The 22,431-nt window shown below is 40.0% G+C and overlaps 2 protein-coding genes across 3 annotated transcripts in view; both read right to left on the reverse strand.

Moving 5' to 3' along the window:
- stard9 (StAR-related lipid transfer (START) domain containing 9) overlaps positions 1–7,835 on the reverse strand; it is a 43,291-nt gene extending 35,456 nt beyond the window's left edge. For both annotated transcript variants that reach the window (XM_044167176.1, XM_044167175.1), the window contains exons 1-3: positions 7,526–7,835; positions 4,391–4,460; positions 1,692–1,808 (exon numbers count right to left, since the gene is read on the reverse strand). In XM_044167176.1, coding sequence (XP_044023111.1) covers positions 1,692–1,808; positions 4,391–4,460; positions 7,526–7,572 — 234 coding nt within the window. In that variant the 5' untranslated portion in view covers positions 7,573–7,835. The remainder of the gene's footprint in view (positions 1–1,691; positions 1,809–4,390; positions 4,461–7,525) is intronic.
- A 392-nt stretch (positions 7,836–8,227) lies between these two features.
- cdan1 (codanin 1) lies at positions 8,228–22,106 on the reverse strand. The gene is made up of 28 exons (XM_044166294.1): positions 21,949–22,106; positions 20,721–21,451; positions 20,428–20,628; positions 19,813–20,003; positions 19,370–19,486; positions 19,179–19,257; positions 18,909–19,029; positions 17,566–17,675; positions 17,258–17,347; positions 17,059–17,134; positions 16,638–16,843; positions 16,150–16,279; positions 15,763–15,906; positions 15,485–15,651; positions 15,035–15,116; positions 14,780–14,869; positions 14,632–14,686; positions 14,268–14,404; positions 14,065–14,168; positions 13,501–13,650; positions 13,192–13,255; positions 12,957–13,035; positions 11,108–11,334; positions 10,743–10,850; positions 10,583–10,646; positions 10,208–10,419; positions 9,348–9,455; positions 8,228–9,219 (listed from the first exon to the last, which is right to left on the reverse strand). The coding sequence occupies exons 1-28, from the start codon at positions 22,024–22,026 to the stop codon at positions 9,097–9,099; spliced, it is 4,044 nt and encodes a 1,347-aa protein (XP_044022229.1). The 5' UTR covers positions 22,027–22,106; the 3' UTR covers positions 8,228–9,096.
- Positions 22,107–22,431: the final 325 nt, after the last annotated feature.

Here is a 22,431-nt window from a genome sequence, read left to right on the forward strand (position 1 = left end):
GCGACACAACAGTCCCAACATTGTTGTAAAATTTTGGTTGTGGATAACAAATCTGCCTACTCATCCGGCCACTTAGACAGGCTCTTCACTCTTCTAAAAAGCAATTTGTCTGGTAAAATAGTTAGAGTGGCTCTTCCATTATAGAGTCCACCTGCCACTGTGCTCCATTAATTTGGCTTGCTGCCCTACAACACACACTATTTTCTGCTTTTTACGTAAGGCACTATATCTTTAGATCCGACAGAAAAAAGCCCAATTAAAATAATTTCAACTGTGATGTGATCAGTAAACGGCTGACATGGTCATCTATGATATTCTTTGTTAAAGAGACAATTCTCTGGACTCTGGTGCAGGAAAAGAGGTCAGATTTAAATCCAGTGGCTCCGTCCTTCACTGGTGTCCTTTCACCCACCCGGGTCAACAGAGGAATGTCTTGTGGCAACCAGGCCACTGTGACTGGACACAATTCTGCTGAGGATAGCGGCAGCCAAAGCCAGAGCCAGAGAGAGGAACAAAAAAGGAGAGGGGAAGAAGTACTGTGTTGTCTGTTGCTCTGCGTAGTGTGTAGGCCGTCATCACAGCCTTGTCTTTCTCAAACACATACAAAGGCAGCTCTGACAAGAGGAGAGACAAGCAGTGAGGGAGTGGCAGAGGAGAAAACCCACGTCGAAAAAGGCTAGAAAAAAGTGACTGTAAAACTAAGGGTGCATCTATTGTGCTGAACAATGAAAACTTGGAATGGATGGAAATACAAATTAATAACATGACATCTTAAAAAAAAAAAAAAAAAAAAAAAAAAATATATGAATAGGTTTTGGAGAGATTTCCTGTAATGGAATTAGGCACCACCTCCTCATGATCTGGATCCCATGTCAGGTTCCAGCAACACCCTCCAATCAAAGCAAAACAAAGATATCTAATCGCCCAATCAAAGCCAGGACATGAAAAGCAAGCCGACTCTAGCCATGCCATCTCTGAGGCAAAGAGACTTCTGGGTAACAGATGGAGCTGATATCATATCCCCAGAGTGGCCATCTGTGTAAAGACATACAACACAACATACACACCCCTCTTGTTGTGGTTTGTCTACACGGACACCGTTTCCTCTGGGCTCCTTTCTTGGTACAGAGCTTGTGTTTGCCCAGTGTCAACTTGTGGCTAAAGTCTGGATCGGCACGCACTTGGTCTCCACCCACAAGAGGGCATATAACATGGCATGAAAACAAGAAAAATTTCAGGTAGTGCTGCACAAATGGTTACATGGCTACACACGGATTAAGAAATTGCCATTGAAACATAACAAAAATATAGTGATTTTCTTCCCTCTTTGTGCTGGTTCTATGTTCAGAATCTACTATTGTGTACATCTGTAAGAGAATCTGTCAAAGCACTGTTTATTTTGCAATATTTCCACTAAGATAACACAAGGATGAACCACAGTAACAACATCAGAGAAAAATTGGGTTTGAGGCTGATTACTGGATGTAAACTCTGATGTTGTAACGTACTGTGGAGGGGCCTCTTCAGTCATAATTCGCGATATGCCGAAATAACATGAAAATGGGAAAATGATGGGAATATTGTAATAGTTCAGTTAGCAACCCATTTTAAAACCTAACATTGGAATAATGCCTTATTTAGAGTAAGGACAACAGCTGGACATTTCAGTTAATACAAACAAAGTCAGTTACCTCCTCCTGCGAGGCGCAGTGAGGGTCTGCAGGGTCCACCGACCAGTAGCAGTAATCAAAACAAAACTCCAGAAGCTTCTCCCTCGAATCTACAGCACCATCTGTACGTCCATCCAGCTTCAGGGAGGAAAACAGAAGAGCACATAAGGATGATTTTTTACACTCCCTTTTTTAATTTGATATGAACCAATAACAATCAACATCATATAATGATAAGGCAAGAAGTACAGTATAATTACTTAATTTGGTAAGTACAATAAATAAACAAACAGGAATTCATCTTACAGTACTTTATTAACAATAAATATAGTATTACATTGCATGCTGAAATTTAAAGTATGAAGACAACACGTGCTTACATTTAATAACATAAAAAGTTGAGCAAAAATAAATGGGAGCTATATAAAAAATTCTCAGTGATAAAAGCCAGGTACTATAGCTTTTGTTTGTGGAACTGCAAGCAAGCTGTTTCCATTCATTAGCGAAGCATTCACTCCTCCTCCAGTTCTTTAATCGCCTCACTGCATCAACACTAAACACCTTTCTGCTTACTGTGAGTGAATCCTGAACTGAGGAAAGACAGCACAGCAGCATTTGGACTTAACAGTTGCACTGGAAAACACAGCACAGCATGTAAACATTTCTTCTAAAATCACTGCATTCAACCTGGAGAACCATATTGTTCTCACTGAGAGCAACTGACTGAGGACAAACATGCCCTCTGATAGTTACGCTTCAATTTGTGACGTTCAATGTATTCCAGGAATGTTTTTTATACAGAGTTGTAAATCTCTTGAGGTGTACCCACTTTACCTAAAACTTACTCCATCTATTTGCATATATAGGAAATCATTCTAGGTAGACAATAAGTTTGTGAGCACTGGGACATGTGCATGATTGTGGCGAAACACCTTACTCTAAACACAACATGTATTTTCGCTGCAATGAATCTTGGTCAATTTAGGTAAATGTGAGTGGCACCTGCATTTACAACTTTCTGTATTTATTTGGCTGTTTTAACCAGGTTACACAGTTTTAATTTTAATTAAAGTAATGATGTGCTCCTTTTAATTTTTTTTTTTTTCAATGAAAATTGGTAAACATCAAAAATGATTATCTGTGTGCACCACTTATTTAGATTAACCTGTGTATGTTCTATATCATTATCAGTTCTTGTTTAATAGTGCCCCTAAGTTACTCTTAAGCCCTCCCTCTTTAATCCTGAAGACTGACACCAAAAACTCACAATTACCATTGATTTTTGGCATATGAGATTTCAGACTCCATTGTAATTGCACTGGAAAATTTTTCAGGTGACATTAGTGTATCATGTTTACATTTGGTGAGTTCAGGTTCAGTTGCAAAAAACAGCATCGATGGAGGTGGTGAGGGTTAAATGTCTTGCTCAAGGACACTTCAGTGGTAGAGCCATGCCAAGGAGAGCGTTGGGAAAAAGGTCCTTTAGTCACTGTTGTACTTCAGACCAAGCAGTCAATTATCCAAATCATTATCCAAAAGATGAATCCACTCAAACATCTATGCAAATAGCCTTTGCTTTCTCTAACTGCAGCATTAGGCAACACTAAGCTCTGAGTATCAATTTTGTTCACCGCAATTGGCTTGCCTGAAAGCATGACTGTTTAACCCCTCAGCAAATTTAAGTAATTCAACAATGGCCTTGTAGTGTAAGGGATTAGCCAAGAGCAACATTGACCACAAGCAACTCCCCTGGCCAACAGAGCTCCAACCTCTGATGAAGGCTCATGTTTTATAACTAATCAAGTTAGGGAAAACTGACGGGTTGTAAAACATTATGCATCTTTTTCTTATTTGACACTTTTTGTTCAGTAGGTCTTTATAGCTTGTATTGCCTGCTGTTTGTTAGTAAGTCATACATTTATTAAAATCCACTCCTTTTTCTTTCTGTCACAGATCCTCCAAAACTGTCCCACTTTCCATAAATAATTATTCCCATGAGACCCGCAAGAGCCTTGGAGTCTTGATCCTTTTTCATGGCAGAGGGAGGCCATATGTGGTTTCTCTCCGTCACATCATTTGTAACAGATTCTCTCCTCCCCCACCCAACTTCTCTCTATACTTCAACATTTAAAAGTCCAAATGTACACAAAAGAAGCAATTCTGTAACTACCAATTTGATCAACAAAGGTCTTTGTATACGTGTGACTAGGTTGTAGCTAAATGTGAGTTTTAAAATTAGTTCTAGCCGAATCTTTTTGTATGTTTGTATCATTTGTACACATTGGAAATGAAAATTTTGGTATATGATCCTCAACAAGGCTTTTGCATCTACAAGCTATACCCTTCAAATACACAAAGTTTAATCTCAATAATAGCTAATGCAAACATTCACAATGAAAATCATAGTGTAATATGTTCCACAGTTGAAACAGCACCAGGCTGTCTGCAGGCAATGCAGCTCAACCAATCAGACAAGTCTGCTCAGTCATCTGACACAGCAGATTGGTAACTTAGTGAAAGTATCAGCTTACTTAAAAAAGTATCAGCTTACTTAAGAATGTGAAGCTCGCATAATAATTATTTCCTAATGTCCAAAAATTAGCCTTCAACATACAGTATAAAACAACATTGCACAGTCTTTTTTTGGGGGGGGGGGGTTTAGACTCAATGCTGGATATAATTGTGCAGCAGTTGGGATGTTTTCACACCAAAATACTCACCTTTACATTTCGGATCTTCACAAACTTGTCCTCCACCTGAACTGCTAGCCTTCCTCCATCCGCACTCTCCCTGTGAGCAAACGGAGAACGATTGCTTCAGTCTGTAAACATTCATATTTGGAAGTGTAAAGAAATGGGATGAATGTTTATGAGAAGGGAGAGAGATCAGATCGTGAAAAACATTAACACATACTTCCAAAAGAGAAGAGAAGATCTAAGGGACGCTATCAGTATTGATCAGTATCTCCCTCTCCAAATGCAAACCGGGCACAGGTTTAACAAAGGTTTCACTTTGGATTCAACACCCAACGGACAGATTTAAATAGGTTTAAAATCCTCTTTTTGCTGATGCAGATATAATTGAGAGGGTGTCCAGATAAATTTAAGCTAGTTCCACTTGACTTGAGGCCATCACATGACAGTTAACACAATGAATCTGTGTGTGTGTGTGTGTGTGAGAGAGATCCATGAAATTGCCACCAGTTTCAGATTCAAATGAAAACAGACCCTCACACACTCCAGAGACTTCCTCTGATGAGGCAGCTTGGGCTGTTTCCACAAAGTTGAGAGCATGCACAAGTGTTGTGTGTGTATAATCGAGACCAGTGTGTGTCCTCGCATGTGTGTAGAACAAGGTCAACTCGGCCATGTGTGCTTCAGCAGCTGGACCGAGCACATCTGATGCAACGCATGCGAAACTGGAGGCAATCACAACATGGAGCTGAGAGAATTTCGATCTCCAGGAGCGATAATGACGGCGAGTGCTGCCTGTAGTGCAAACTCTGTGGTGGGTTAGGGGCAGACGAGGAGGCTGTTGTAATCGTCAGCTCTCCCTGTGCTTCACCACGTGGGACTCATTTTGCAAAGCCCATCAGTGGCCCAACCCAAAACCACCAACCTTCAATGTCAGGCTCTAACTAGCACCAAGGAGAGGAGGTTGGGGGTGGAAAATAGTAAACCTCATAAAAATGTGTTTTGATACAAACCTAAGACGAGTAATTTCACAATTGGGCTGACATGTTTTTTGCACATGTCAAAGGCTGCTTGCAATCTAAGGGGGGCCAATTGAATCCTATTGGTTAACAAAAACAAAGCGCAACACACTTCTATGCCCGGCCGAATGAGGAATGCAGCTGACCAGGCTGGTGTTAATGTTATCTCTGTCACACAGCAGGACTTTATTGAAATATATGAGTAAATACATCCTTCACTTAAAAGAAATTGAAAAAAGGGTAGACAGAAAGACTGTCAGAACCAGAAATCAGGAAGCACAGATTTGCATGACAGTGAACTTTATGTATAAGAAATCTTTTGTTATGCAAAATATCAGGAAGACTGGCTGAAAGAATCATTGTCCAGCCCTTCATAGCCTGAATAATCCTTTGTTATGGTACTGTAGTGGCCTTCAGATTGAGCACCCCTGCAAAACATCCTGCAGGACTCCTATGTAATTCGACGTACTACTATAGAATTTATAAGTACTATATCCCCAGACCCTGAAGACCTGTTATTTAGCATGTTGCCTGTTAATATAAAGGGGTGAGCCAGTGCAGCAAAGCAACTTTACAACCTTCCTGTGTTACTTTGCTACTTCAACAGATGATTTCACAGCACTGTAAAACAAGGGGAAAACTTTTTTCCATAAATGCTTCTCACTAAACGAAGGAAATAGCTTAAAGTAAAATGAGCAAATGAGAATTAAGTCTGTTCTGTATATTAAACTTTTTTTGACTTAGAAATAGGGCTGACAAAAGTTGATTATTTAAACAACAGAAATAAATATCATGTACTTAAAGGCCTAAAAAAACATTAATTGACTTTCTTTTGTTTCATGTTATGAAATTAACCTCTTAAACCCCACTGTTACACCAGTGTAACACCAGTTGTAGTCATTACAAACTTATTATGTACAGGAAAACAAAGATACCAATGTCATGTTTAATTTTGGAGAAATGTGTATAAAATGATGCACAAGACATCTAGAGTATTTTCATTTAATAGAAAGGTGCAGCCATAAAAAACATGGAGCCTTGGGTTGAATGTTTTACTGAGTGTAAACATTGTATAGCTTCAATGAAGAGCTGGAACAAGCTGATACAGAATATACTGCATATGACATTGTAAGACAATGTGGAATAAGACAATTGTAGGGCTGCAACTAACATTTTTTTTAATATTGATTAACATTTTGTCCAGAGGTGTCAAATGGCTTGTTTTGTCACACAAACCATACAACACCCAAAGATATTCAGCTTACTATCATATAAGGCAAGAAAAGCAACAGATCATAAGAAGGCATCAACAAAGGTTTAACACTGATGCCTGAAAAATGACTCAAGCAATTTATCGCCTATCAAAATTGTGGTTGATCAATTATCTGCTGACTGACACATTGATTAATCAACTAATCATGTTAGCTCTAATTATTTTTTCAACCTTAACGTTGATGGGAAAACACAAGAAGAAAATTGTTAAAGGGCGAATACTTTGGGTTTCTTGAAATCTTGAGATAAAACTTTAGGCTCTGGTAACTAATGTAATACTTGTTCACCCTAGGGGCAGTCATACATAAAGAGACGGGAAAGGTGTTTTGAATACATCACAATTTAATTCTTATTACATAGCCCCATTAGCCTTTGTGTAAAGATAACTGACTGCAGGTAGATACTTTAAACCAAGCTCCACTTTCTTGTACATTACTCGGTAACACACACACACACACACACACATATTTGTACTGCACACAAGATGCTTTGTCAGACAACAGTACTGACAGCCACAGTTGTCATTATTCACCATGTGCACCACTGCACAAAGTTTTCTTAGCTAGCTAACTAGCTAGCTAAGAAAACGTTTGTTTCTGTTATGACTTCGGTCGTGTCATAAAGCAAAATGAACAATAGTGCTAATACAAACGGAAACATGAGAAGCATAATGTTTTGAATGTTACTAGTATCAAGCAGCAGCCAAACTCTCTCACGGCTGGCAACATTGGCAACAACAGTTGTAACATGAAGTTTGACACGGAGGCAACTGCAATAAAGTAGCTCTAATAATGTCCACTTATTAAGTCGTTTAATTAGCGATATATTAGCTAGCAGAGGCAATTAACGCTAAGCTAACATTCGAACTTACCTTGTGTTGAGAGGACGGACTCGAATGGCAACTTTAACGTTTGCCATGACGCCTTGTGAAGATTTTACACACAACTCAGCTCAGCAGTTGACCAACTCGGAGCTGGTGTAAAATAACGTTTCCCGTGTGTGAGCATGTTGAGTCTTCTTGCATTTCAGTCCGATAAAACTTATCGATAAAACGGGAGTAAACGGTCCTGCCATCAGCTGCTTCAAGTCATCTCTACCTGCTGGTCGCGGGTTCAACCGCCCGCTGCGTCTCTCCCAAACTCCCAACTGAAACTTCCTGCTGGACGGGAGGGGCGGGGAGGGCGGGGAGATGCTCCTGGATACTCCTCCTACTACACCATATTCAAATATTTTTTGCATGTCTGTTATTATTTAAATCCCTCCACTGTTTATGGTGTTAAACTGGGGATTATACTTACATTATTATGATGATATGTTGATGTTAATAAATGCTGTTAATGTTCATATTATTGTGTGCTGTCCAAATTATATTTTGATGCTTTGGCAACATTGTTCTTGAAACTTTCATGCCAATAAAGCCCTTTGAATTGAAAATAATGTGATTCTTGGATTGTTTTTGTGATAAATCACATGAAATCCTGGGCTTTGTCATACCTTGATTCCAACAGGCCGATGTGATAATATGAAACTGTAAAAGCTCTATAACAATGATGACCAGCACACAATACAACACTTAAATCAGAATACATCTTTATTGATTTGTAATTTTAACTTTGTGGAGACATAAAAAAATATTTCAGTTTAAAAGCAGCAGGGAATACAGCGCTCGTTCAACATGAACAAAAGCAATCACAAATACAGTCTCGCATTCATGAAATAAACACTAGCGGCGGTCAAAGGCAGTGTGTGAAAGTGCTATATTAAAATTAAGACATTTATTTTCTCTGATGGGTCTAAAAACCAACAACAAAATCTAATTTTCAGTCCATTTTTAATAGCTGTCTGAACAAATGTTTCTTGACAAACCATGGCTTGTCTGATGAATTCAAAAATTGGGACCATAATTATATGTTTTAATGAGCCTTTAGGGTGACATTAAAGTTACTCAGTTTGAGTCCTCGGCTACAAAAAAACATATGAATGCCCATTTTGATGCTGACCCTTCTTCTGTCTTTACTAATTCTTTGCTATGGTCTTGACTGTTTGAAATGCTTGATCTACTAGTATTTCCCTTCGGACACAATCATCTATCAGGTTAGCTTGCAGGAAGGTTCAACAGGTGTGAGATGATGTGGTCCCTTGCTACTTCTGACTGGCAGGGCTTTCTGGTTCTCACCGGCGCCTTAGCAAAAGAGCAGAGGGATTCATGAAAGGCTGCTGTCACTTCACAGGTGGAGAACAAAAGTCTAAAGCTTGCAAAGCCCGTGCAGAGGCTGACTGTGGAACAGCTTTGATGGGCTGTGCAGTGGCACCTCGAAAAATGGTCAACAACATGAAGACACCCAGAAATGTGTCTTTCTTGAACAACACACTGACAGATGTGATATAAAACAGTGGTAATCCCCAAAAGATAATGTGGGATACTGGGTGGTATTATTGTTGTCATGTAGCGCCCTCTACTGTCTGTTGTGAGACCTGCACCATGTCCATGCGGCTTTGCAACTGAGCAAGAGGCAAAGGGGGTTTAATACTTTGAGTCTGCAGCAGAAAATTCTCTATCAGCTCCTGAAATGACACAGAAATAAGAAAACAAAGTGAGCAAGAAAGAGAGAGGAGTCAAAATAGGTCAAATCACTATAAAAAGAAATAAATCCCAAGGAATACATGATGACAAGAACGTAGTAAACCCTCACCGCTGGCAAGGCCAAGTTTGTTAGCTTCTTCCAATGAGATAGGACCTCTTCCTCACTCAAGAGTCCTCTGTCAACCACCTTTCTAACCAAGAACAGGTAGTTGTTCCGCTAAAAAGACAAAGAAATGCATTACAAAAGAGTCAAAAAACTTTTAAAGAAATTAATAAAAAATGTTATAAAAACAAAAAATAATGTGAAATATTGGAGCATGCTGGTGGCCAAATGGTTCAATTCAGGCCAGGGAGATTTGTTGCAGGTCCTACTCCTCCCTTTCATTTCTCCTTTCCTGTCTGTCTCTATACTATCTGCTGTCCAATTGAGGCAAAAAATGCTAAAAATGTTGTTGTTGTTTTTTTTGTTTTCATTATAAAGAATGTAAAATATCTGCAGTTGGAAATAAACTAAAAATATAAAAGAAAAGAGGAAATAACTCATCTCAACAATCAAAAAGTGACCAAAAAGCTTATTTTGAGCGCCATCTGATGATCTACAGAAAAACACTTCAATCATAATCATAAATCAACAAAAAACAGACAGGTACCTATATAGTTTCAGGAGAAAACCTCCCCCTATAAATTAAATCCAAACATGCCATAACTATGTCAGATCACTTTTTTAAACTGTGCCAAATATCTGTGTAAAAGCATTCAAGTTTCTACATTGCTTTAAATCCTTGATCTATAATGCTTACAGGGTCTATGGAGAGGCATGCACATACAGTATCGTGCATGGCTCTCCATACAGTGGTGAAGTTTTTGAGGGGAATATCCTCTAAACATATAAAACGGTAGAAGTAGCTGTAGCAGCATCATTAATACTTCTGAATCATGTAAGTGTCATAGCAGCAGGAGTAGACATACCTCAGTGTCGCTGGCCTTCAGCACAGCAGTGACGGTGAGTGGGGTGAAGAGCAGGTGGAGGGGGGCGGAGGAACAGCAGTCCCCTTCCCACAGCTCAGCAAGCTGTTCCAGCAGCGCTCTGACAGGAGGTTCTGACCCTGAACCAGGACCCACAACAACCCCATCACCTTTACTGCACCCTGGCAGAGACAGGACTGGCAGCTCTGCAGACACTGAGCAGATACACAGATACACAAACAAGCGATCAGGTCTATTTCAGCAGCACAGGGCAATTTATGAAGCAGTGGCACTTATGGGAATTAACCAGTTTACAGTTAAACACACTGCATGTCATAATGACATAGTTTCTATAATTCTCAGCCTGGACTCTCTTACCCAGTTTGCAGGCCAGTAGGACAGTAGAGTTCAGTAGCATCTGCTCTGACACCACAGTTGAGAACTAAGTGAAAAGATAAGAAGTACAGAGTGTGATGAATAGTGGCAAAATTCAGAACATTCACCACAGGTGTTGTTTTGTTGCACTTTTTTGTCTCACCTTTCTGCAGGCCACTGTGTCTCCCACTCTCTGCAGCAGCGTTTTGATCTGAGAGCCAGTCAGCAGCTCCTCGTCAGTCCTGGGGCCCACTGCAATGCTCAGCAACTCCTGCGTTAAATGTTAAATTCAAGTAGAAGTTCAGACAGACATCTTTCACTTTTACTTCAGTAAGGTTTCATCTTTAAAGACGAATGTTATCATTCTTAAATTTCCTTTCCACAATGTCAAGATAAAGGAAAATTCAACCCCAAAATTCATAAATTTTACCAAAAGGGCTATTTTTGCGGAACAACTTAACAGTGAAGTTCTGTGCAATTCCCCTACATGTATTTGTAGTAGCTACATTTCCTCTCATGCAGGCATACCTTCATCTCAATGAGGATGTCAGAGGGCTGTGAAGCACTGTGGTTGCAGTGTGGAGGGCAGGATGTCACTCTCTCACTTCCTTGTTTCCTCTTGGGAGTGGTCGACTGCTCCTGGGTGACCAGCTCAACCACAGCCCCCTCCACATCCCCAGAGTCTGGAGCCACTGGGCTACCTACAGCTTTCATCACACGATCATACCTGCTCTTCCACTCTCGTCTTATCAGGGCTGATGGTGAGGAAACACAAAGAAAAGATGGATGTCCTCAGGGAACCTTAAATCACAGCACTGCTTTCTTTTTTCTTTTCATCTACAGTGGCAATGATGTTCTGTAACACGAACATGAGCTTTAAGCTTCAGTCCTTTAAAAAGGATCATACTAGTGTTTTTGCATGTTTTATTATGTTCACTACATACAGAATCATGTCTCCTACATAGTTTTATTAAGCAGAAAAATATAAGTCCTTGCACAATTGAATCAGTCAAGTACAATAGGCCTGCAAAAATAAAAACTACAGTCTCAACAAAAATTAATATTGGTAAATTTCATGTTGGTACAGAGGCATGTAACATTGTTTTACTTTAGATAACTGAATGCTTTTTCCTGCCTTCATGGAAGCCATAAGCTACCATTCATTGTGGCATGAAAAACAACTTGCAGCAATTAAAATAAGGATCTGATCTGATACACCAGATAGTTATTGGCCCAAATACCAAATACCAACCTTATTAAGATCTGCTATCAGCCAAGAAATAACCGATTCACATTAAATACAGTTGGGTTTTTCACAATGTTGTCATAAAATGCTGTGTTTCTGGGGGCCACTAACTAAATTTTTAGCATCACAGCAACCTCTGGCCTCATGTTGTCATCTAAATTAGTTCAGATTAAATTTGTGAAAAGTGGAGCACTGGTATCAGATCACTACTTGGTATATAGATATGTAGATATTCTGTGTTGACGTATCAGAATCAGTGGATCAGTGCCTCCCTACATTAACGTTGCTTGACATAATTCATCGCAATAAATCATTCAAGTATATCAAATATACGCTGTATTTTTGCGGAAATAATTAGAATACAAATAACACACAACATGGACAATGTCTCATTGGTTGCACATCTCAAGCAAGTTTCATTTTTTTTATATCACACTGAAAGGGATTAGGAAAATGGCTAAATAGAAGTAGAAGGTAAGAAAAATCGTAGAAAAGGTTTCAATCGTAGTCATCTGGACGCTGTTTTCAGAATCAAGACATTTCGGCTCCCATCCGGAAGTCATTCTCAATTGTGAAAAATGGTCTGAGAACTCAGAAATTTAAACTAATCTGTGTTACTTAAGCCCTGCCCTCAGGAAGACTCCTTCCTGATGGCCCAGTAATCAGTAATCAGGCCTATTGCAGTCAGAAAACAATAGGCCTGATTACTGATTACTGGGCCATCATGGAAACAAAAGAAGGGCAGTTTCAGGTGAAACTAGGCTGGTTAAACAGCAGAAACTCAGGAAGACTCCTTCCTGAGGGCAGGGCTTAAGTAACACAGATTATCTTAAATTTCTGAGTTCTCAGACCATTTTTCACAATTGAGAATGACTTCCGGATGGGAGCCGAAACTTGAAATCAAAGTCTTGATTCTGAAAACAGTGTCCAGATGACTACGACTGAAACCTTTTCTACGATGGAACATTCCTGGACGAATGAGGGACTACACCGTCTTAAGGTAAGAAAAACACATAGAAAAGACTGTGCCCTGCATTGGAAAATGGAAAAAATCAATTTAAAGTGTACGTGATTTGTATTTAACACTGTAGAAACATGCAAAAAGACAAGAATGGTGCATTAACTAGCTACCTGTGATGTTGGCGGAGAGCCAGCTGCATGCTTTTTCTGTTGCAAGACGTATGGTGATATTTTCAGATGTGGCCAGGACCTGCAAAGAGAGAGCGAGTACATAACATGAGAACAACACACACACACACCCACACCCACACACAGAGTCACAGACAAACTTTGTTAGAAGTGCTTTGGGAATAATTTTTGACATGACATCATGTCATCATTTTTGCATGGTTTTTACAGGACTTACAGCCGGGGAGGTCTCATCAGGGAGCAGAATTCGTATGGCCTCAGGACTCTTCTCACAGCAAAATCTACAAAACCACATAAAACAGAGATTACCAGAAAGACATTACCACACAGAAGTGAACTGCTAATGGAGTAATGAGGAACGCAGAAGGGGAAGTTTCTTTTAACACAAAATAAAGCAATGAAATAGCCATTCACTCATGCATATCGGCTGTTGAAAAAGGAACCTATTACCAAGATCCTGTTAAATCTATGGACTTAGAGGAAGACAGTTTTGTTGGCTCCTTGTAAAAAAAAAAAGCTGCTGTACCTATTGGCTCTTGCCAGGGCCTCCAATCCTGCGACACACAGCTGAGCACAGATGGAGTCATTCAGTTTTGAAGGATTTGAGTTTGGCGACTCCAGTCCATCTCTCAGCATCTTCTCACCTTGCTCCACTAACTCACTCACTAATGTGGCCCTTTTGAGGATCCCCAAAGAGATGTGAACACACAAACATCGAACAAAAATCACATACATAAAAGTACAGTTCAGTTTTGATTATGTTAAAAATAGAGCTTCAATACACACATCAATAAAAAACATCTACACAGCCACCACCTAAGTGTTTGTAAATTTGGACTGTTGAACATTCACTAGCCTCTTAGGCAGGCAGGCAGGCAAGCAACCAACCAAAGTTGCAGGCTGATTGACTGCTATTCTGAAGGTCCTTTTCAATTCTAAAACGTAATTTGGTGGAGGGCTTGTGAAAGTCAAATAAAGAAATGTGAAAGATATAGTTGATTTAGAAATTTGTGACTTGGAAATGCAGACATCCATGACTGCTTATGTGCAGTTCTAAGACCCAACCACTCCCCAGCTCTGTGATACTAACTTCATATGCTTGACAGCATTGGATCCAACTCTCTCAGCTACAAACTCCACAGTGCGACGCAGCGACGGAGGCTGGTTGTGAAAGAACGCTTGCTCAAGGTCCACCTGTCAGATTTAAGTGATTGGTATAAATACTCAAAGGCACACAGGAAATTCAGTGATGTCATTCCACATTTCCCTTCACTACCTCTCCTGTTGACTCACCTGTAGTTTCTGCTGCGACCTGTTGGCAGTCGGCGTATCCCTGAGCTCAGCAGAAGTGGGAGTGATCTTGCGGATAATTCCTCCACTCTTGGCTGTGCTTCCAGACACAAAAGCAGCTAGGAGCTTACGGAACTCACCTGAACCGATAAAAACAAGGCAGAACATCGATCCACAGCTTAACAAGTGCATGTTACTTTGTGACCCATTTGTGGTGAACATATACAGTTTACACCAAACGTGATCTAAGCTATCCGGCTCCTGATTAGCCTTTTACCTCTTCCATAGAGAAGACTGTAACTATACTACTACAAAATATACAAGTAAAAAAATTCAAAAATGTGCCCTTATTCCACGTTAAACTCACCAAGAAATGGACAACATGTATAGAGAAGCTGCTGATCCACCAGGGGAATGCAGTCCTACAAAATAACAAGAAAAGCCGCAGTATAAATGAAAAACCAGCAGTGGTTATTTTATGGACAAAAAGCTACTTGAATGAATATTTCACTTACAAGCCCTGCAGCAGTCGTGCTGCTGTCCTCCAGCTTGGCCACCTCAGTGAACTCATTGGTGAAGAAAATGTCCTCAGGAATCACTGGGATCTACACAAGTTAAATACACTGAGTTTAATTACATAAAACTGTTATGTAAAAATGTATATGACTTTCAGAAAAACACAAAAAGTGAGCTCTGTAGGTTTTTTGCTCTACTACTCACTATATACAACTATATATAAGAACGCATAATAACCACAAGTCGTGTCTCACCTGGAAAAGCCAACCCAACACAGACACCATTAGTAGCTTGTTCAGGTAGCACATTTCTCCACATCTGCCCAGCAGCATTCTCCTACAAGCATACAAAATGTAACATATATTATTTAAAAAGAAAGAAAAACGTGTTTGTTGGTATGAGGTTCTATAGACATGTTTCTGACTTTTATTAGTTTTAGAAATGTTTTTCAGGTTAGTTATTTTCAGTGTGCAAGTGTGTGCAAGTCAAAGTTCTAATATATATTTTTATATTTTAAAAAACAATCTCAGCTGTTTAACTAGAACTTATAAGATTATGGCAAAATACTAGTAAAGCGAAGAACAGTATCAGTGGATCAGAATTAATTGTTATACCACCAAAAGTATGTTTATTTGACATTTTACAATGGCCGTCCCTTCTATAACAAATGTTTATAGAATATTTGTGCAGAAATGGAGACAGACCTGTACAGGAGGAGCAGTGTGCCCAGTGCGGTTCTATAGCAGAGCAGCAGAGGACCAATACAGTCCAGCATGGAGAGGAACTCCACCAGCCAGGGTACAGTCAGGATGGTACGCCTCTTTTTAATACTGTTACTCAGCACAGCACACACATCCAGCACTGGAACACACTGAGGGACCAAGAGTTGTTTTTTTTAGGATAATAAATGCTTGAAATATGCATTTATATCTGTACCACTGCTGGTCTGGACTAAAAAGAGGAAAAAAAAATTCCCCCTCACCTTGCTGCGCATGGCAATAGCAGTCTCCTGTATCTCCCTGGATGGTCTCTCAGATGTTTGGTAAGGGAGAAAGCAAATGAATCCCAGAAACTTAGCCAGAAGACGAGCGAGGAGAAGCACTGAGGTGAACCTCTGCTTCTCATCCTGATGAGGTGGATGGAATGGAGAGACAAAAGGTTTATATAATCAACACCATGTCGGTCAGATTAGTCTTTTCTGAATCTGGCATGTTTGTAATTTTACAGACTATCCATGCTGAAATCAGTTTGAAAAACAAAAATGGTTGTAAAACTAGCTTGATCCAAACTGACAGGGCACTTGAAGCAAAAAACAGTGACACTGACATTTCAATAATATCACTTTGATAATCTGACTCTGATAATATACCTGCTGTTCCATGTCCCCATCTCCCTCCTCCTCTGCCTCCCCGATGGAAGCAGGGCTCTGGATAGACACCTCATCCAGCTGGAGGAGCTGCTGACACAGGCTATCCTGCAAGTGCTGGTTCAGCTGGCAGCTGGTACACAATATATAAGACATGTTAGATCACAGAATGACAACAGACACTGTATAAACATTAAAAGATTTTGCCAAGTTGTCAAGGAAAATGTTTAATTTGGTACAAAAGGGACATTTGCCAAATGAAAAACAACTGTTAGGAAAGAGACATAATGAGTTATTATGAATGCAATTTTGGATTATTGATAATTAGGGGATACAAAACATCTTACACATAGCCAAACCTTTCATGAAACCTGAGATTTGACCCTAACTGGCTTGTCAGGTTACATAGTTCTGAAATAAATTAAAATATTTTAATACTAGGTGTCAATTTTAGTGTAATTGGTGGTATTTTCTTGCACGTATTGTCTTACCAGCTAGCTGCCTGCAGGAAGTCCCTGAAGAACTCCTGGTGACCAGGGAAGGATGGAGGAGGACAGGGGCCAATGACTCCATGAGGCTGAATGAGACGCTCCTCAAGACGCTTCAGACGCCCCAGGCTGTCGGCTCCCAGCATGCCAAGCAGGTCAGCATCGGGAGTATCCCCAGGAGAGCTGTTCACACGGGGGCCTTTACACATCTAAAGAAAATTGGCAGATTTATTGTGCCAACTGTGTGCAATATGCCGCACTTCTGTTTAAAGGACAAATTTCTTGTGGAGAGGAAGACAAAATCAGGAATTTGCTGAGGTCTTTGTCTCAAAATGTTATCACTGTAAATAACAGTCCATTTGACATAAATAATAAGTATTTGTGTCAGATCTATAGTGTAAGTGTGAATGAGGTGCCAGTCTACCTGAACAAGCTGCTTCAGGAACAAACGGGCAAAATGGGAATGGTTTCCTGCAGAGGTCAGTTGACTCATCATTCCTCTAAAAAAAGAAGATGGAACAATGAAATGCATACAGGAAAAGTAGATCAGATAGAAAAAAATTTTGAATTTTTAAATTACACCTGGTCCATAAGCTAAAATAAAAAAAGTTAATTGGACTTGCCTTATCCTACTCCCAAGAGCAGCGTCAAAGTGCCACCCAGGTTCCTTGTGAAAGTCCTCCCATTCTCGTAACACCTCATAAAAAATATCTCTGAGAAAAGGACAAAAACATAAAATTCAAAAGTGTAACTGATGATAAATTACAATTCAGCAGTTTTTTAAAGCAATTGTAATTTGTAATCATGAACTCTCCAAGACTAGAAGTTTTACCTGATCTGCTACAAACTTCAACTGCTATACAGGTAGTTTTTACTGGACCCAAAGCGAGAGGGCAGCTTTAAAAAAGTGCAAGGGACAATTGTGACATACCTCTGTTTTTTAAAGGTATGGAAGGCCTTGTCACTACCAAAGTTGGACCGGTTGTCTGTAGCAGGCTGGAATGAGACTGAGTGGATGAAAGTGGAAACTGAAGGAGAAAGCTGAAACAGATGAGGAGGAATAAAAACCTATCAATTAAACAAGTAGTGCAGAACAGTTTTAAATTCTCTGAAAATTATAGACAGCTTATGAAAATTGTTAGAGATTAATTAAAACAAGGATTCAAAGAATTAAAGGAAGTTAATAAGGCTGCAATTAAAGATTATTTTATCATCTTAATGTATTAATGTATTATATGTATGTACTGCAAAAAAAATTGCTTGTGAAAGATTTTGTAGCGCTCAAGGTGACATAATTAAATGTCTTGTTTTGTCCTACCAGCAGTCCAAAACCCAAAAGATATCCAACTAACTATAATGTAACTCAAGGAACAGTAGCCAATTATAGTATGGCATATTAGGGCCATTGTAGGTAAAAAAAAAAAAAAAAAAAAAAAAAAAAAAAACAATTACGGAGCTGGGGGAGGGAGGTAATATTCCAAGAAAAAACTCAGAATTTTAAAAAGTCGTAATTTTACGAGAAAAAAAAAAACCTTGGATATTCTCTGAGATTATAAAGAGAACTGGACTTTGAAAAGACATGCAAGTTACTATCAAAACTGCTGTCTTCTAATCCAGTATGTGTGTGTATGTGTGTGCTAGTCAGCCAGTCATAACATCACCAACACTAATTGAGTGAGATCAGAAATGAGAAGCGTGCACAGGTCCTCCCTAAGGGGTAAACAGTCAAAGTCTACATCTCACACATGCATGCATGCAAACTAACTCATTCAAACCTAATTGATTTTCTAAACACTTCCATCTTTATGGTCACTGCCAAATGAAAACTCACTCAAATAGGTTGTCGGCTTGAATTTCTGAGTTTTTTCTCTCAAATTTATGACTTTATAATATCAGAATATTAAAGTTTTTTCTTGTAAATGTACCACTTTAATCTCAGAAATTCTGGGAATATTACCCCCCTCCCCCAGCTCTGTAAAAAAATATTTTTTTACCCACAATGGCCTCTGTATGCCGTCGTACAATTCTCCCATTTGAGAAGCTGGAACAGTCAAATGTTTGGTATTTTTGCTTAAAAATATTTGCAGAGGAATTTAATGTCAATCGTTGCAGCCCTAAACATTAATAACACAATCCAATAAAGATATAAATATTTTAGAGTAGGTACCGTCTTAAAAACAACATGATATATTGGGACCAATATCTAATTATATTCAATAACACTCAGGGGATAATAAGGACTTATAGCTGTACAATGCAGTACAAGTGTGTTACCTTAGCTGTGCTTCTGTCCTGGGCCTGAGTCAGACGGTCCCTGAGATCCGGAGAGAAAGATGCCACCCTTTCGTTCTCTGCCAGCAGACGCAAGGTACACTTGTCCAAATGAGCTATCAACCTGACAAGAATACATGGTTAGCAATCAACTCAGAGAGCCTGGAGGAGCAGTGTCACTTAATTAGGAAAAAGCTGTATGCTGATATATTCCTGTCAGTGAAGAAGGAGAAAACTTGGGAAAACCGTGACACAAGATATAAAACAACTCACTGAAACTGATTCTCCAGAACTTTCACCGCAAAATACACACAATTGTGTACTTGTCTCAGGTAACATCTCTCCAGAACATCTGAAAATGTGAAAAAAAGGGGCTCAAACTCAAGTTCAATTCAAATAAAAAGTTGAAAAATCTTAATATTTTGATGTTATAGGACTTAAGGACATAAAAACTAATTACACACCTGAATTCACTGCACACAAACTTTCCTGTTCATTGTCATCATGAGTGTGAGGAGACAGAGATGTTAGCAACTGCATCACAAAGAAAAGCTCCAGGAAAATGTTTGGCACAAGGTTTTCTGGAAGACATGATAACACAAACAAACTCATTTTCTTTAAATCATCTTCAAAATCACTTCTTGAAATGATTTTGTTAGCAGGTATTTTCATAATCTCATTTTTTTTAATACATTTGCATATTTATTCCTAAAGCATGTTAACTCCAAAATGATTTATTTTCATGTCTGACTTCTTGATTAGTTGTTTTACTTTATTTATTTCTGTTTTACGCTCTGTAAATGACTAATTATCTTAAGAAGTGATATATAAAAATACATTACATTTTTTTCCTCCACAGTTTCTGCACTTCACTTCAGCACATTAACACCACCATGTGATCACTTACCAGAAATGCAGGTACAGTACAGCTCTGCCAGGAGATCCAATTCCAAAGAGAAGGTGACTTTGGATGGTTCAGGACAGGGTGTCTGCAGATCTGGTGTAACTTTAGACCCTGTCCTAAGCCCGGACTTGGTAGGGGTGCAAGGGTCCAGAGAAGAGGGCAAAGGAGAGCCCATCAGCTGGGCACGCTTTGTCCTAAAAACAAGACATTTCTGATTATGAAACAGCAGAAATAAACTGAGGTGAAGAGCAAGTGATTCTGCAGTGGAGCCAAAAACAGTAGAGGCTATAATTAGTAATAATGAGAAAATATTAGATATTATTTATATATTATTATATTAGATATTATTTATTAGACATTAGATATTGTGACATATGCACAGAAAAATGTAAAAGTATATTAGCATCATAATGGGTGTAGATAATATTAATCACAAAGTCTAGTTTACATTTCTACAAATCCCTATAATGCAGAATAACAAACAGTAGAAGGCATGTCAAAGGTCAAAAATATAAACAAATGCATTTGTGTCACCTTTTCTTCCACTCTTCACACTGGTACAGTAAAAGGTCAATTTTTGTGTCAGAATAAGTAGAATCATTCTGCATGTGCACTTACTTTTCCCTTTTTAGTAGCTCCCTCTCTTCCTGCAGGCTCAGAGGACTTCCCACTGTCACTGACCCCTCAAGCGCCTCTACAACTAATGCGGGAGTAGAAGGTTTACTGAATGGGGTGGAGGTGAAGCAGGTCTTTGGTTTGGAGTGTGGCCGCTCTGCACCGACTGGTGTTGGGTTTATTCTTCTAGATGGTTTGGATGCCCTGAAGGATAATGGAAACTGTTAGACAAATCTGAAAATCAATGATGGAGTCAGTGTTTACTGTTGCTAAACTTGAGAGTTGTGTGAACTCACACAGGTGAAGTGCGTGATGACCCAACAGGAGGGAAGTCGTCCAAGTTGCTAAAATTGAGTTGCACCACAGATGGAGGTGAAACCTGCTCGCTTATCCTACTGTGCCCTCCTCCTCCTCCTCCTCCTCCTCCTCTACCTGACCTCCTCCCCCCACCCTCCCACCGTCCAATCTCATCACTCTGATGTCCTCCACGCCCTCCTCCATGTTTCCCCTGTCCACCCGCCGGCATGCTGCCTCCGCTTCTCCTGCGGCCCTTCTGTGACTGGAAGTTGGGGCTGTGCTGGAGGTCAGGAGGAGAAACGATGTAGTCCCCCAGACTGATCCTCTGGCCAGAGCGGCGCTCAGAGCCTGAAGGCCGGGAGGCGGGGGTCCATACTGTAGTAAAGGAGGGACTGCTGAAGGCATTGACCCCACTCAGACAGTGGGACCCCGACTGACCAGAAGCATCCCACTCAGTTCCGGGTGACACAGAGGAGGCAGGAGAAAACAGCTGGACCCGGCTGGCACTCCTGGAACCAGCTCCACCACCAGCAGACCTACTACCCCTCCTCTCAGTGAAGCCCTGCGTCTGTGCAGCAGGTCTGGGGTGGCTGGGGGTCTTGGCCGGCGTGGCAGGGCCATGGGTTAGTGCTTGACTGCTGTGCTCTCTCAGGAAGTTTAAAAGAAATGGAACAAATTCTTGTTTGTGAACTGTCACCCCAGGTTCACTGAATGCCAGCCTCTCACTCTCCTGTTGAAGAGAGACACATAACTGTTGGAAAATGGACTGTGACAAATACAGCATTTATAAAGCTGGTGGCACAGATGATCAATGCTATTTAATCCATGATTAACACAAGATAGAGAGTAACTAAGTCAGTAAATGTTTTGCTGGACAACTTCCGGATATTTCTGCAGAAAATAGCCAGTTGACCTAGCTAACAATGCGCTGCCTAATATATACTAAACTGCTCAGCCCTCTTCAGATATTAATAATAACAGATGCAAGCAGCTATGATAAGTTATGATGTGTTTTAACGCTAAATTTTCTCTGGACTGGTAGGAAAGTTGACAACATAGTCTGAGTCCATCCCATCCGGGCTACAGCTAATCTAGTTCGCTAGCTCTCCAGCTAAAAGTTTTGTTTACGATCAGTTGTGAGCTATGTCATCTCGTAAAACACGCTATACAAGGGCAAGCGCATATAGGATGTCTCACTCATGTGGCTCTTAATCATTTTGGACCAACCTCAACATTCTTTAGCCAGTCCAAGACCGTATTAATATCCGCTTTCTTCAACAGAAGAGATTCCAAAAGAGCCGCCATTCTGGTCAGGCGCTGCGCGGCTAAAGGACTGAGGGGAGGGGGGCGGGGTCAGCCTGTACGTAGACGCGTATTGCGTATGACGTATGCCACCCACGTGTGCAGATGACAGAAGGGGACAGTGCTTTGAAAGATTTAGAGCAGGGCTCTCAAACTCATAAACATGTGGGCTCCATTGGCCAGGTTGCTCTCTCCCACGGGGGTTCCTGTGGTTCTACCGCTTGAATACAAAATACAAAAAAATAATACTTGTTTTTTGTCAGCAATAAATTCCATCTATCTCTGAAGCAACATCTTCTTTCCCTCTCCACTTCCTCTTACTTGTCATGTTGCTTTGCATGTTTAGTAGAGTAATGCTGCTGAGGTTGTATTCTTGAAGAATGGTTGCTTTGTCATTGCAGATGCCAT

The sequence above is a fragment of the Siniperca chuatsi genome, linkage group LG15, assembly GCF_020085105.1.
Source record: "Siniperca chuatsi isolate FFG_IHB_CAS linkage group LG15, ASM2008510v1, whole genome shotgun sequence".
Taxonomy (NCBI): Eukaryota; Metazoa; Chordata; class Actinopteri; order Centrarchiformes; family Sinipercidae; genus Siniperca; species Siniperca chuatsi.